Consider the following 15541-nt stretch of genomic DNA (forward strand, 5'->3'; position numbering starts at 1 on the left):
TGAAAGTCTATCCTTGTTACTTCCTATAAGTGGAAGAAAAACTTCCCTACTTTGAGAGTAGATTTGCTTTTATAACTCTTCAAAATCTGTTTTGACATCTGTTAAAGAATTACGGTGATATACTTACTCCTGGGGTGTAAGCACATCTCATGACTATGTTGTATTTTGACCTATAGATTGCCTTTGATCATAATCTTTTAGCTTCGTAGAAGACTTACATATTCCATTTTAAAGCACAGATTTCTTGGGATGAAGACAATAAAAAAGTGAACATATATTACAATTTTATAATTAAGATATTGAACTTTAAAAGTGCACATTCTTGTATAAATATTGTTTGAATATAATGAGTGTTTCTTGTACATACCGTCACTATTGTGATTTATGACCATCCTTTATAATTTTAAGCTAAAGAATATATAGTAGGCTTTTTGCACTAAATTTATCAACAGTTGTACAATTTTGTATGAATATTTGCATTGCTCTTGTACTTAAACTTCCATACAAGTCCAGGAGAGCAGAATCTGAGCTAGAACTGAGGTCTGTACTTCCAGAGATTTAGTCCTTGTTTTCTTCCTATAGTTTTAGATTTCATTTCTTGTTTTAAGCAGCCTTAAGTTTAATGTATTTCTCATTTGTTTTTGACAGCGTATTACCTTCAGGAGATGGCCTCTTCTAAGTCTTTGATGAACCTTCTAACCTTCATTTTTGGATCAGCAATAGGATTTTTCGTATGCTATCTTCTGTTTAGCATTGTACTAGAAGAACAGGTTAAGATCCAGCCTCATATCCTTCACAATGATCCACATGGTCAACACTCAGCAGATACCGATAACAATCAGCTGCAAGGACAAATGAATTTCAATGCAGACTCTGGACAGCATAAAGGTATTTTGTTACGCCAGACTAATTATGTAATATGCCCACTTTTCATGAACTGAAAAATGTTGCTTTCTTCACTGCCAAGAATTTGTATGAATCCTTTTCTTTCTCTTTCCCCATGTTCAGGTTGTGTCTAAATAACTTTGTTCTCCTGAGGTCTCCTTAATGGTGGTTTTTTTTGTTTCTGTTTTTTATTGCAATAGTGATTTTTTTCGTTAGAGCCCAACTGTTTGTCCACCTTCTGTATCCAGACTTGTTTGGAGCAGGAACTTCTCAAATGAACTATTGACATCAAATGGTGGTTTTGCTAAGCAGATGCAATTTAGCCACATCTACAATGCTAGCAAATGTTTTTTAGCTTTAAGAAGCTAATTTTGGACCATATCTAGCTCTTTATCTAGGCTCTCAGATAAAGGTGGGGAAAAAAAAAAAGAAAGAAATTAACTTTTTGACACAATTATTAAAACTTGGAACTGGGATGGGGCCGGGGAGCAGAGGGGGCCACTGGGGCATTTTTTGCCAAGCTGATTATGCAGCAGTCCAAACACAGGTTGCTATTTGCAGTCAAAATCGAAGAAATTTTATTGCACTCTTTTTTTTTTTTTTCTTTTCAAAGAAGGTAAACCCTTCCAATATTTCAGGCATACTTTAAAATTTGACATATTTCATTAGGTGAGTTCATTTTAAATCCAGATTCTAAATACAGATAGCATCTGAGTTGGGACAGTTAAGATGAGAACAAAATGCACTATAATGCATTTGCTGAAGATATTAGTAAGTAATTTGTTATTTAAATGTGTTGAAACTGAAAACTTTCTAAGACAAGTTTGTGAGTGTTTCACAAACAATTGCAGAAAATTGTTACCATTGTTGCCTAAAGTGTAAGCAGGAATATTTTATGGCCAGTTATGCAGATCTTGCTCTCCATGGAATATTCTTTTACATGAGTTAAAATCACTCTATATATATCAAGTAAAAATATTTCTTTGAGGGAAATGAAGGCTTGTCAGTTTGGAAAACATTATATTACACACCTCAAATGCTGTATTTATTCTGTTGGATTATCTGCAAATAAAAACATTTTAGCACAACAATAATACTAGCTTCATAGTACCCTAATTTATTTAATCTGATATTTTACAAATAAGATTTAACTGTATTTGGTGATAAAGTCTTTCTTTCTGGCTTACCATCTGCTTTTTCCTTCAAAAATATGTTGCTATTTTATAAATATTTATTAGGTCTTGTTAGCTAAAATAAAAATACATAACAGAGCTTATTAGCTTTTTGACCTTTCTGTGTTGTCATCATTAAGTTCTGTTCATAGTGAATTGCAAAAACATTCAGCTTTTCATTAGTCCTCCGATACCATAAAGAAGTTGCACCCAAATAGTTTTTATGTACAAATCAAGGTTTTTTAAATCCACCCTTTCCTGAACATATACCCATTTTGATATGGCTCTTATGCTTGCCTTTATCCTGTAAGTTGAAGTAGCTTTAAGAATTTTTCTTTCTTGGTTTTGGAAGTCTTGTTTGTTTTCTTCCTAAATCTAGCACTATTTTCATTAACTGGTACATTTGGAAGCAAATGTGTCTTCTCTCCCTGCATGTCCTTTCTGATCTAGAAGCAGAATGTCTGGGGGGAAGTTGCTCTTTCATGTTTGTTTTGCAATCAAGGCTAACAGTGTTTTGGAACTTTCCTCTTTTTTTCAGATGAGAATAAAAATATTGCAGAGGGACTGTATCAGAAGGTGAAAATACTGTGCTGGGTCATGACTGGACCTCAAAATCTAGAAAAGAAAGCCAAGCACGTTAAGGCCACTTGGGCCCAACGTTGTAATAAAATACTTTTTATGAGCTCTGAGGAGAATAAAGACTTTCCAGCTGTGGGCCTAGAAACCAAAGAAGGCAGGGACCAACTGTACTGGAAGACTATTAAAGCTTTTCAATATGTATATGACCATTATTTTGATGATGCTGATTGGTTTATGAAAGCAGATGATGATACATATGTTATATTGGACAATTTGAGATGGCTTCTTTCAAAATACAGTCCTGAACAACCAATATATTTTGGAAGAAGGTTTAAGCCTTATGTGAAACAGGGCTACATGAGTGGAGGAGCAGGATATGTTCTGAGCAAAGAAGCTCTGAAGAGATTTGTTACTGCATTTAAAATGAACAAGTGCTCTCACAGTTCCTCAATTGAAGACCTAGCACTAGGAAAATGCATGGAGGTCATTAATGTGGAAGCAGGCGATTCTAGAGATACAAATGGTAGAGAAACCTTTCATCCCTTTGTTCCAGAACATCTCTTAATCAGAGGATACCTACCAAAAACATTCTGGTACTGGAATTACAATTATTATCCTGCTGTAGAGGTAAGTCCTTAGGAATCTGGTACCCATTTTATGAAATATATCTTATGATGTGTATATGTGTGTATGATGTGTGATTTAGCAGTTCAAGAGCAGCTCAATATATTTTAGAAAAGATTTTGTTGTAATATCCTGTGCATAGGTGTGTTAAATACACTAGTCGTCAAATAGAAGTTGATGCTAAGAGCTCAATGTTTGAGAAGAGCTACTGAATCTTAAATTATTATTGCAATTTTGTTATGTTCTGTGGACAGCAAAAAAAAAATGAAGCCTTTTTGACACGTTTGTTTAGTGTCACCACTACTACCTTCCTTGCAAAGTTGTTCTGTTTTGTTCCCTCATATCTCACAGGCACTGTCCCTGGCTTCCCCTCCAGCCCCCCAGCTCCCAGTGTGCAGTGAGAAGCCAGGCCAGTGTGGTGCATTCCAAGCTGTGGGTGCTGACTGTGCAGAGCCAGCTCAAACAGTACGGCTTAGTTACATTGAAGCCTACTGAAAGGGGAGGTGACACTGGTACACGTTTGTCTTCTTCCCGACAGCAAACTTTGCCTAAAACGTGTAGAAATAGAAGTAATTTTGAGACTCGCTCATGATTGTAGTTGGTTAACATTGGCTAAGAGATTCCCAAGAGGGGCTGATGGGTAATGGTATGCGTGACTGTACTGCCTATATTTCAAATGGAGATGTGTTGCAATATACTTCCCTTATCACTGATAGCTGTGCTCAATGTTACCTGGCGTGAACATTGGTAGCTGCCCTGCCCTCACTTTTTTATGGAAGGCTGTTAAAATGTACATGTAAGTGAATTCCGTTGAAAAGATTACAGAAGAATAAACTTTGCCTAGTGACCCAAACATTCTTACTGCAAGAGCTTCAGATTGTCCTTTGTATTCCACATCTGAAATCTCTGGTTTAAAAAAAAGAGGAGCAGAGCACTACTTGACATCAAAGTGATCTGAAGGTATTCTGCATTGCAAACTTCGATGATCATATAATCTTTGATGTGGCTTCTTTTTTAGGATTATAATATCACTTTTAAAGGTGTTCTTTTTAGCAAGCTTTGAGATTAGCATAAGTAGCCAAAATCAAGGATAGGATGTGGGATTTTTTACACAGTAAAACTGGAAAGAATAGTCTAGTTCTTCAGTAGACTCTTTTCATTGTAAAGCATCTATTTTTATACTTCTATTCATCAGCTAGAGCATTTCTGTAGCTTAAAACAGCTACGATACTGTATTTACTGTGTCAGGATGCAACAGTGTTAGCTATGGTTGCAGTTGACAGATGGCTGAGCTGTGGACAGTTACATCTATAACTGATGCAGTGGTGGTGAGGATCCATAATGGAAATGACATATTTGATCCTGTCCCAAAAACAAACCCATCTTCCAGAAGAGCGCTCTCAAAGCTGTATAATGTGTGAACACACACACACAGGTGCATATGCACATTTAACTTATATGCTCTGGATGGATGTGGTAATGAATAACAAGCATGTATTGTTTTATATATAAATGCAATGCATTTAGACCTGCTTGCTGCTTCTTGGTTTTGTTTAAACACCAGCAGAAAAAAAGTATAGAAAAGCAAAAAACCTCTGACATTAATGAGAGCAGATAGTTTTTTCACTGGCTTGTTTACAGAAGCAAAAGACTTTGTCCAGTTTTATTTTTGAAAGATGCTTTGGCAGGTATGTCTGATACATTTTGCTTGCCTAACATTAAGTTTTGAAGTATGTCAATGGCTGGTGATAATGAATTTCTTACCATGAAGTGAAGTCTGTGTTTCAGTTCTTCTTGGATCTTTAATCCAGGGAATGCTTTGCAATTCTTGCTGATTATTTTGACTTGTTTTGTATTTTAGGGTCCCGGATGCTGCTCCGATCTAGCAGTTTCATTCCACTATGTTGATTCTGTGACTATGTATCATTTGGAATATTTGATTTATCATCTCCGTCCATATGGGTATTTGTATCGGTACAATCCTGATACAGCAAAGAATCCAGAAGATCAGGGCAAAAATGAAGCACTGGAGGATAATCAAAAGCTAAAGCAAAAAATTTCTGAGAATTAATTGAACTTTGAAGAAAATTAAAAGAAGCCAGGACAATGAATAAGAGTCTTCTCAAACTCCTGCATGAAGCTTGTGGACTAAAATTACTCATGACGATTCTTATTTAAAAATTCACATTGGCAGTACTTCCTGTTGCTATCTGTGTACAACAGAGTCCGGTGCCGGCTCTGACTGTTTGGGATAGTGTGACCTTGCAGCCCTTGCTCATAAAGATTTGGGTCCCTAAGTCTGTGAGGTAGGAGGTGGTAGAATTTGTATAAAAAACTGTGGATGGATTCAAAGATAATCATATAGTATATCTGTTCCTTTTTCTGTTATCTTCTATTTCTTTCCAGATGTTCTGGTAGGTCAGTTCTAATATTAGAAATTGGATGCTGCACAGTCAAATAACTTCACAATGGCTTTCTCTAGTATTCTCGACATCTTCAAGTTACTGTGTGTACCTTGCCCTATAAGGAAGGGAGAGGTGTGAAAAGTGTCTCAAGTCTTCTTTACCTTAACAACAGACTGGCTATTATGAATAGGCAGAGATCCACCCAAAAGATTAATCTGAATTGTTTCAGAAATGGAATTCAGTGCTCTGAATTATTTTAAAAACTTTTAAGTCTCTATTGTACAAAACAATATGAAGTTGGATTGCTACTGTTTTAAGGGGAAACACAGAAATAGTTACTATTGTTTAAATTGCTGAGGTCTTGCAAGCTGCTTACATATTTGCCTGTGGCACTTTTTCTTGTATTATCATATTGGTCAAATAGGTATAAAAATTCATCTCAGAATTTCTCAGCATAAGATAAGGTAGTTGCTTTTTGAAATAGAAGTCTGTCTTCTGTACATCACACCTTCCATGTAAACCAGAAATAATAATATCTTAGCAAAGTTGCAATGGCATTGTGATAACTTGGTTTCAGACAGTATTGTAATTGGTTTGTTTCCATTTAATTTTCACATCACTATACTTTGAGATTGTGGAGTTACCTTATTCATTAGAATTTTACAGATACAAACAAGTCCTATTTTAAAACTACAGCAAAGCTGATTTGACTGCTTCCCTACAATTGGCTGAAGTACTTAATTTCACTTTTCTGAACATTTTTTTTCTCCACTTTTAAAGTTTCTTCTGTATCTGCTTCTTGTTACCTTTTTCAGAACAAAGTGTTAAATGATCCTATTTTAGTCTTTTTGAAGCTAAAGTATATAGTTATTCAGGTAAGCCAGCCTGAATTAATCTCTCAAAGTGCATTAACTTTCTCCACTACCTTTGGTATCTCTGCATCTTAACTGAAAACACTTTATTGGTGAGGGACAAAATAGGCATTTTAATTACTGAAAGATTTTCAGAGGCCAAGCCTATGTTTTATATAGTTAATGTAAAACTTTCTAGTTTTCTGTTTTTTCAAATTGAGTGAATAGCAGTATGGGGGATGGGGTTAAGCTTGACATGTAGTGTGTCTTTATTCCACACTTGAACAAAAGTTTCTTCATCTTTTTATCACTTTTCATCTTCATCATATTGATGAATTTGGACATAACCTAATTACCTCCAGTCATTGTTTTGGAAAGGGCACATACTGGTAGCGGACAGCCTGATTTACTACTGCTGTCCTTCAGGATGTTCCTGGAAGAGGATGTTACCATAAAGTACTGGATTTTTTTTTTCCAAAGATAGTTCTTGTACAGGTTGGTGTTTTATCTGTTGTCCAACAGTAGAGTCATGACTTCCTTTCAGAACATTGCTCTGCAGCATGACGGCAATTACTGAAATATCTCATGGAGTTGAAATATTACATACATCTTCTCTGCCTGAATATAATCTGGGTTCATATGTCAAGTATTAGTTAAACAAATAGTTCCTGCAGGGTTAAATCTGTTGGTCTTTTATGAGTAAGACTGCTTCTGAAGTGCTGAAACGTGCACAAGCTTTATTTTATGTGAATTGACTTAAGTAGAAAATGATTACTGTATTTGTTTAAAAAAGGAAAAAGTCTCCAGTTTGCTCTGGTCAGAGGGATGCTTGTCTAGAGGAGAATGGATGGTGGTATGCTGAGAGGTGCTTCTTTCTGTGAGCTAAATGTTTATCCCCTGTGCAACACAAGCCAATAATGTTGTGAAATCCATATCGTATTGATAACTCCAGTGGCATTGTTCAAACATGCAATTAAAATATTCTGGGATGCTTAAGGAAGTTAGAAAATGAAATCAAGATCTCTTTGTAAATTCAGCCCATGTAGAAGATCTACTGAACTACTCTGCTGCTGCACTGTTCCTTTATTACTGCTTGCTTCTTCAGTTCATCCATGGGGATTTAAATATTTTCTTCCACAACAGGCAGAACTAATCTTGCATATTTTCCTGCAGATTTGTGTCCTACGTTTGCTATGTGCTGCCCCATGAAATAATATAATTTCCTCTTCATGTTCCTTACTAGCCTGACTGCACTGTCTTTGGGTTTTCAGTTTCATTGTGCATAAGTCTCAGGTGGACAAGAGGAAGCAGGTAGTGAGATGTTTGAGCTCCATGTAGGTTGGTTGCTGAGGTGGCAATGTAAACCAGCCACTGCTGAGCTTGCAGTGAAGCCTCTTCTCAGCAGCAGTTCTGATTCTTGTCTGCTGCCCAGCTGTGGCTTGTGGGTTTAGCAGAGCTGGGCAGGAATGTCCCTTTCCACAAAACATGCAGGACCTCAAAGGGAATGGAGAAATAAAGGAACAAGTTCAATTTCTTGAGGGACTAAGGCTAAGAACATACTACCTGGTGATAAATAGGTGGCCTATCTGTAGAAGTAAGAGTAGCCTCTTCTTCAAACATCCATTCTTGCTTTCTTTTAAAGTGTTCTTGTTCTTAGGCCTCTAAATCTTTCTTTTGTGTTTTCTAACAGCACTGCAAAGAATTATTTTTTCCCTTACAGACAAGCTAGAAAAGTATTGGTTTTTATGTTCTGTGATTATAACAGAGGACCGTTCTCTGTTGAATTGTATTACCATGACAATGAGCTGATACCTCTGAAATAATTGGTTTGTGTCTCACTCCCTTAAAAAACTTCAGTAGGCAAGGTTGGAATGTGGACAGTTAATATAATTTTCATGTACAATTTTACACTACTATTAGTAGTTTGTTATTTCACTCTCAGGTCTTTGTGCTTTGAGAAAGTATTTATTCAGTTTGAGTATTTTTGCAGCCCAAGGAGGCTAAAGCATTTCAGGTGGATAGACCTTTCTGAAGCACAGCAACATAGGCTCTCTTGGGCTATACCGATTATTGCTCTGTGGTTTGGGTTTGTTTTGTTTCTAGAAGAGGTTTCTTAGTTTTATAAAACCTAAAAGCTTCCATTGGCACTGTAGTGATTTAAATGACCTGTCTAAAAATTTTTCAGCTAGTTCTCTTGAAATTACTTTACAGCAATTGTTTGCACTTGGATGTGGGAATGTCATTTAGTGTAACAGAGTAACACTTGTATTAAGTGTATTTTAGTTCAGAAGGAATGTGAATGCCAAGAAGTTACCTTCTGATCACCATTCTTAATCATAGGATATTATTAATTTTTGTTTGCAGAAAAAGACCAATTTTAGTCTTTCATTCCTAATTATTTTTTGTGCTCTATATTGGTCTTATTTAAGAGGCTAACACTGGTGATGTTAGCACCATCTCTCATTTTACAGAAGCTGTTTTCCCAGAACCTTTTGCCTTTAAGGACACATTGTTGTGTGTTTTGCTTTGGCAGGGGTGTATATTAAAAATTGCTTTTTCTTCATGTGTTACCATTTATTCTGTTATACTTCCAGAAGTATACATTTTAGTGAGTAGCTGATGGACCTCTTATAAACAGTTTTCTATGTGAGCGGGGTGTTTTATCTCTGTACGACAGAAAAGTCCGGGTTATTTCTCTGATGTACCTGCTACTGATGTTGATAGTGCATGCACAGGTGAGAAGAGATCCCTCAATACAGGACCACTTGGAAAGGCAATTTTGTCCTTTTTCTGTCAAGAACTTCTGTGGAACTCTGGAAGTGTAATTTGCTTTGTTTTACGTATTGTATTTAAAGTATTCCACAAATGTTATTAATTCTCCAAAAGAATTGAATATTGCTGCTGGACGGTAAGCTCCACTTAAAACCTGTGAATGTTTCACTTTGCGATTATAGGTAGTCATGTCCCTAATGGCAGGTATAAGTTGGTGACTTGTCTGGAATGATCAGCATAGGGATTTGTTGCTTCCATAACTACTTTGAAGTGCCTTTGACCAATTTTTAGCATCAAAATTAAGTTGAGAATTGAATAAATAAAATAAGTTATCTCATACACAGTTCATGTCTGTCTTCATTTACCTCTCCTGTATGCCAGTAGTGTAGCATAGCAGCGCAACTTAATGTAATAAAAACATTCTTACTTTTTTTCTTGGGTGGGTGCAGGAAAGTCAAAAAGCTTCTCATGCTTGCTGTGTTTTCTGTTATTATATTTATGCTATTTAAAAAAATAGCAAGCTACCTTGAAAATAGAGATGGTATTTCTTTTACGTGTAAAGTTAATCATAACTGCTAATATTGGATTCACAAAATTAGGCCTTGGTTTCTGTATTGTCCTGGTTTTTCTGTGTCTCCCTGTTGTTACAGAGTCCTGAGTGAACTGACTATAGCTGATACCTCAGAGATAAAGCAAAACTGTTCAGAATTAACCACCTTTTTAAAAAGGGATATATTCTTTCAGTGAATCTTTTACTTCTGGGGAAAAAAAAAAAACGCCTACTAAGATTTAAATGTGCTTCCTAACCTAGCTTTCTGCTATTCATGCAGAATAATAGTCAGCAGTAAAGAATATTCCACCTATACAGATGGGAAATGCCCTTACGTGCAAAATGTCGGTTGTTGGACATGGTAGGCACAAGGGTGGCACAACTGTGTTTCATTACTTAAGTATTGTGATAGACCCTGCCAGTGCTATTAACCTGGATTAATTATCTATTTCATTGGTTTTGACTGGAGAGCGAGCATGTCTGCAAAGTGCAGGAAGTGTATGACAACCAATTTAACCTTGCTCAAAAGCTAGAATATTTTAGCTAAGGAACCGCCAATTGAACAGACAATAGAAGCTCCTCCCTGAGGTTTCAGGTTTAGGTTGTGCTTTTATGTGACGCTACTATAACTTTCAACTGTCAGGATCAAACTAGATCCAGCAACTCACAGGGTGATGCTACTGCTGGAGCAGAACAAAAGCTACAGCTACCGTGGAGAACAGCCGTCTTGTAAGTATGGGTTTACTTTGCTGGCTTTTTAAATATGTAACAGACTCTGCATATTTGATTACCAGAAGTTGTAGACTCAAGTGAAACGTGATTAAATGAAGGTTAGGTGAGCTCTCGTAACCTGCTCACTTACAGAAAGGTTCACTGGCTCAGGGGAATTTTCCTAGGATTCTGTCTGCACTGGTGAAATACCAGGGCGTGAGCAGTGAGGCCCTGAACCATATGCAATGTATTACTTTATGAATACATGCCAATTTATAAAAGCTTTTGTTGTAACACTTACAGAGCATTGCTGCAATGCTTGTTGTAAGATAATAGTTGTGTAACCGAAGCCCCACTTGTTAAAAACAGATATACCTCTCCCAACCGACAGACAGACCTCTAGGTAAAAGAATACATTAGGGAGGTGACAGGCTTTGTTGAGAGATACATAATCAAGATTACCGGATACTTTTATTTCTTAACTTTTTCTCAGGTTCTGGCCAAACTCGAGACAAAAGTTAACAAGGAAAAAAACCCAGATGTTTTTCACAGTTTAAGATAGAAAGTTGTTTATTTAACTGTATAAAAGCGGGGAATGTTTGCAGGGAAATCTGGAAGCCTCCTCTATACAGTGGATGCACTGTATAGAGATTTCCCAGTTGCTGGGAAAGGTTCTCCAAATCCTCGCTGCAACCAGGCTCCCCAGCAACTGTGGATCTGGATAATGGTAACATTATTAGGGCACTTGGTGATGTATCTTTCTTAATCACTATTGCTAACTCTATGTAGTAATGATTAGGTGCATTACCTTATTTCATGCTTTCTGTAGTAGTTTGCTTATTATTTTGCTGCTTTACCTTATCTTGCTTTAATTCATTTTCACTGTATTATTTTCCTCATTTTATCACTTTTAAGCATAGGTAAAAATAAGTTCACTTTTTTTTTTTTAATTTTGTACCTGTGTCCTTTGTGCTAACCCTGTCAATCGGCAAAACAACTAGTGTGAACTAAAAACAAATTTAAGTAAATATCTTACACCTAGGGACTGCTAAGGTTGTTCTAAGCTGTGGGGAAGATAAGCCTGCGTATTGCTGATTCCACCTCTCACTGCAAAATGTTTTTAGTAGTCTTTGTGCTTTTTGACAAAGTTTTACCTACATGAGACCCTTCTATGGGTTCCAGAAATTTGATAGCAAGAGACTTATTCTGACACCTATATGAGGAATAAGTGAGAAAATAAGAGCCTGCAATGAACATTTACATTGTTCCACATATGAAATAACTTAAGATAGACGTGGAAAAACAGCTGGATCATAGAATCTCTCTCTTCTAGGTGTTAGGGTGGTATTTGGCATTTGTAAAGGAAAAGTGGTTCTCCAATTCAGAAATGTAGCCTGAGCTCTGCATTTTGCCAGCTTTCTAATATATATTCCTGCAACACTGCCTAAAGTGCCAATAAAAATACATTTTAGAGGTGCCCTCAAGACTGGTTAGTCAAAAAAACGTGGCAGGGAGACTACTTCCAAGTGTGCTTTTGTTAACACTGGCATTCAGGTTTGATGTGGTTTTGAGCCATGACCCACGTTTTCATTTTAACTCTTCTTTCCAGACTCCCTCAGCCTCCTGTTCCATTGTGTGTCACACTCCTTTTGTGGTGAAACTACAAGCCATGAAATACAGTCCCTTCTTTCCTTCCTCCCCCAAAAATGCTTTTCTGTAAGCTTTGTTTTATTTAGGGTAGGTTGAAGCTGGAGTCTGCAGTGGTAGTGACCAAAACTTCATACCCCAGTGTCCCAGTTCTACTTGGGGCTTATCTGACATGTTAGACAACTCTTGGGATGAGAAAGTGTCAATTCTTCTGTATATTCAAGGTATTACCTTCTTTGGAGGTATGATTTGTCTTTTAAACAGATCAACTTTTTTTTTTTCACCTTTTTTTTTTTTTTTTCCTTTCCTTCTCCTGTCAATAGTTCCACCTTCTGCTCTGCAAAGTCCTTCTTGAGGAGTTTGTGGTACCAGATGGATCACTGTAATTTTCATGCTCCCAAGTGGCTGCGGCTCCCTCCAGGTCTGCATGTGAAATAACATGCTGCCTTCAGCAAAGTTACTGACTTACAACATGCTTTAAAATCAGCCTAAATGAGTCACTACCAAAGCAAGAGTTGGAACCATGTTTTATCATTTGATGCTTAAAATTCCTCCCAGTCTGGTAGGATGGACAGGTGGACTGGCTCCAAACTCCAGCAGACAGTTGTGCTAAAGAAGTATGGAAAATGTTTCCCTTAGAGAAGAGGCAATTCTTTGTAGTAATGTTCTTCATTTAAACTCTAAACCTTTGCTTGAGTAGGTGCATAAGTTTGAAGCACAGTTCTTCAGTCATACAAAACCAAACTATGGTGCGTGTGAATCCATCACTTTCACATCTTGAAGTCAAAAAGGCTGGTTTGTTTTTTTGAATTTCTAACCTGGCTTCCAACCAGCCTTCTGATTTATTTCCCCTTCTAGGACAAAGTCCTAATTGCTGCAAGGAAACACCTGAAGAACTGGATCAGCCTCTGGCTGCTGCTGGTTCCTGAGTTTTTGGTGTTCCCCAGCAGCTCTGGATCCCGCATGGTCTCAGGTAGTCACGGTCTTGACTGTTCCTCCTCTGTCAACGAACTAATCACAAAGACTTAGAAATCAATGTGCATTAGTACCCTGCACCTTTAAATCCTTGGACTATGACTTTTTTCCTTTCACTGTCCCACATGAATTCTTAACTAGGAATCATCCGAAAGTTGTGCTGTTAAGTGTTGTCTTCCTGCTCCCTGCCCCTGGAGATGGAGAACGTAACATTGAAGACAAGTATTCACTTAGGGCCAAATCCTGAATACATGGTAGAAATCAAAACAAATAGATGTCTCTGTAATTATTTTTTTAAATTAACTTTGTCTCCAAACTCCTAGTTCTACTAAATTAGTGAGTATGACAACATTGTTAAATGTCTGTTCTCTGGATAGAATAGCCAGAGTGGAGGAGGTGGCTGTATGCTGGAGTCTGTATCCTTCCTAGATTTATAGCCCAGGTGAGCACCCTGCAGGGATTAAGCACAAATACTATGAAAATCACACCTGAGGGTCTGAAATTTTCCTGGCAAAGAAGAGTGCTTCACCAGCACCAGTATTTCAAACATCTACCATTGAAAACAGGTTTCACGTATTCCACTGTGGATTCTGTTGAAATCGTAGCTGAAATATGATTAGTGTTTCAAGGGCAGGTAGGCTAATCATTTTCAAGCGCTGTTGAGAAAAGCAAACTCTCCTTTTCAGGAGCTGGCAGTGTTTCACATGAACAATGAAGCCTTTGTCCTATTTGTCAGTGTTTTTAGCAGAGAATAGGCGGTGTCTGTTTACACACATTAGAACATCATTTGTCAGTCTAATCAACACCATCCTGCTTTTAAAGTATTTCCCTGTCAGCCAGCTTGGGCTCTGTGAACTTTATCTTTGTTAGCTTCCAAAGCTGCATGTCATGCATCTTGTTCAGACTCATTCAAGTAAATATTTCTCAAAATTCATTTGCCATGTTTTCATTACAGGTGAGCTTTGTGATGTCTAACTACAGAAGTTCTCTTATCAAACATAGATCTCAATGTTCACAAATCCTCACCAGTCCTAGTGGGAGAAGTCTCATGCATCAGCTGTACCGGCTTGCTTTAAAACCATTGTTACAGAAGTAGCATTTGGGTCTTATTAGTCACTGTACAACTACTAACACTTTCTTGAGGAAAATGAATTAGATTCACAGACTCTTTATTATTTTGTATAATCCTATTGTAATAGCAGAAGAATCCCACTGTAAATGCTGTTACACCAGTCCATGCTTTGGCCAGCACTTCTTGTTCAAGGAGCTTTCAGCGATATTGACTGAAAGCCAATACCTTAGAGGTGTGTGGTGGCTCTCTGGTTCGATCTGCTCTTTGCCATATTGATTAGTCCTGCAGCAAAGAGTTTCAGTATTGCTGAATGCTTTTTCAGGGAGTCCGAGTTTTGGATTTCATGTGTATTTTCAGCAATGCTTTTTAAGAGATCCATATGTACTGGTGGCTAGCTGCCACCTTGCACGCTCCGTCCCCGTGAGCTGCCAAGTGGAAGGAACCTGACTTACTCCTACGTGTAGCATCTGGGAATTTTACTCCTCACATCACTGTAAAATGAGGAAACTGTTACAAATGTTTAACAGCATGAGAAAAATGAAAGCATGGTTGGAAAAAGAACATATTTGCTGTTTCATATTTGCAGGCTAGATATCTGGGCCCAGGAGAGAGTGAGAAAACTATTGCAGCTTATAAAGGAACTAAAAATGTTGGTTGGTCCTATGGGTTTTGCAATTAAACAAAGCTGAATTACATACATTCAGCTGGACCACCTAGTATTTTAACTTCTAAACATATAATTGTGTACTGTAGAGGTAGCATCCCTAAGGTAAGCATAAGGAAAGGAAATGCTGGTATGAGGAATGTGGATATCCCATGCTAGTGTATCAGTCAGTAGTAGTAGAGACATTATCATATGACTAAAGAGAGGACAAACCCTTTTGATTTTACACTTTTGTATTGTGCTGCTGCCTGGATTGCTGAACTCCACCATCTGTTTCAGCTGGAGCATCTCATCAAGGGAACACCTTCACGATGGGTCTTCCAGGTACAGCTGCAATGCTTCATGCTTCCTGCTGCTGGGCAGCACCTTCTCTGTTTAATACCTGCCAGAGCCTTTCTGTCTGACTGCCCTGGCCGCTGCCCTCAGGAGCTCTGGGCTGCACAGGATGTCAGGTTTGAAGATGAGGCTCACTTTCATATTTGCCTGTATGCAGGGGTGTAGAGACCTGAGTAACCCACTCTGACCTTGTAGCTGACTCTCCTCTGAGCAGGAATCCTGGATGGACTAGATGACTTCTGTGGTCTTTTCCTACCTGAGTTATCCTACAATCCCAAAATGTTTCGTCAGCTGTGCA

At 37.6% G+C, this 15541-nt stretch overlaps 1 protein-coding gene across 1 annotated transcript; it reads left to right on the forward strand.

Moving 5' to 3' along the window:
* The first annotated feature begins 652 nt into the window (after positions 1-652).
* On the forward strand, positions 653-5578 carry C1GALT1 (core 1 synthase, glycoprotein-N-acetylgalactosamine 3-beta-galactosyltransferase 1). Its single transcript, XM_010084975.1, has 3 exons — positions 653-888; positions 2596-3263; positions 5122-5578. The coding sequence occupies exons 1-3, from the start codon at positions 666-668 to the stop codon at positions 5329-5331; spliced, it is 1101 nt and encodes a 366-aa protein (XP_010083277.1). The 5' UTR covers positions 653-665; the 3' UTR covers positions 5332-5578.
* Positions 5579-15541: the final 9963 nt, after the last annotated feature.

Source organism: Pterocles gutturalis, unplaced genomic scaffold, assembly GCF_000699245.1.
Source record: "Pterocles gutturalis isolate BGI_N339 unplaced genomic scaffold, ASM69924v1 scaffold24145, whole genome shotgun sequence".
Lineage (NCBI taxonomy): Eukaryota > Metazoa > Chordata > Aves > Pterocliformes > Pteroclidae > Pterocles > Pterocles gutturalis.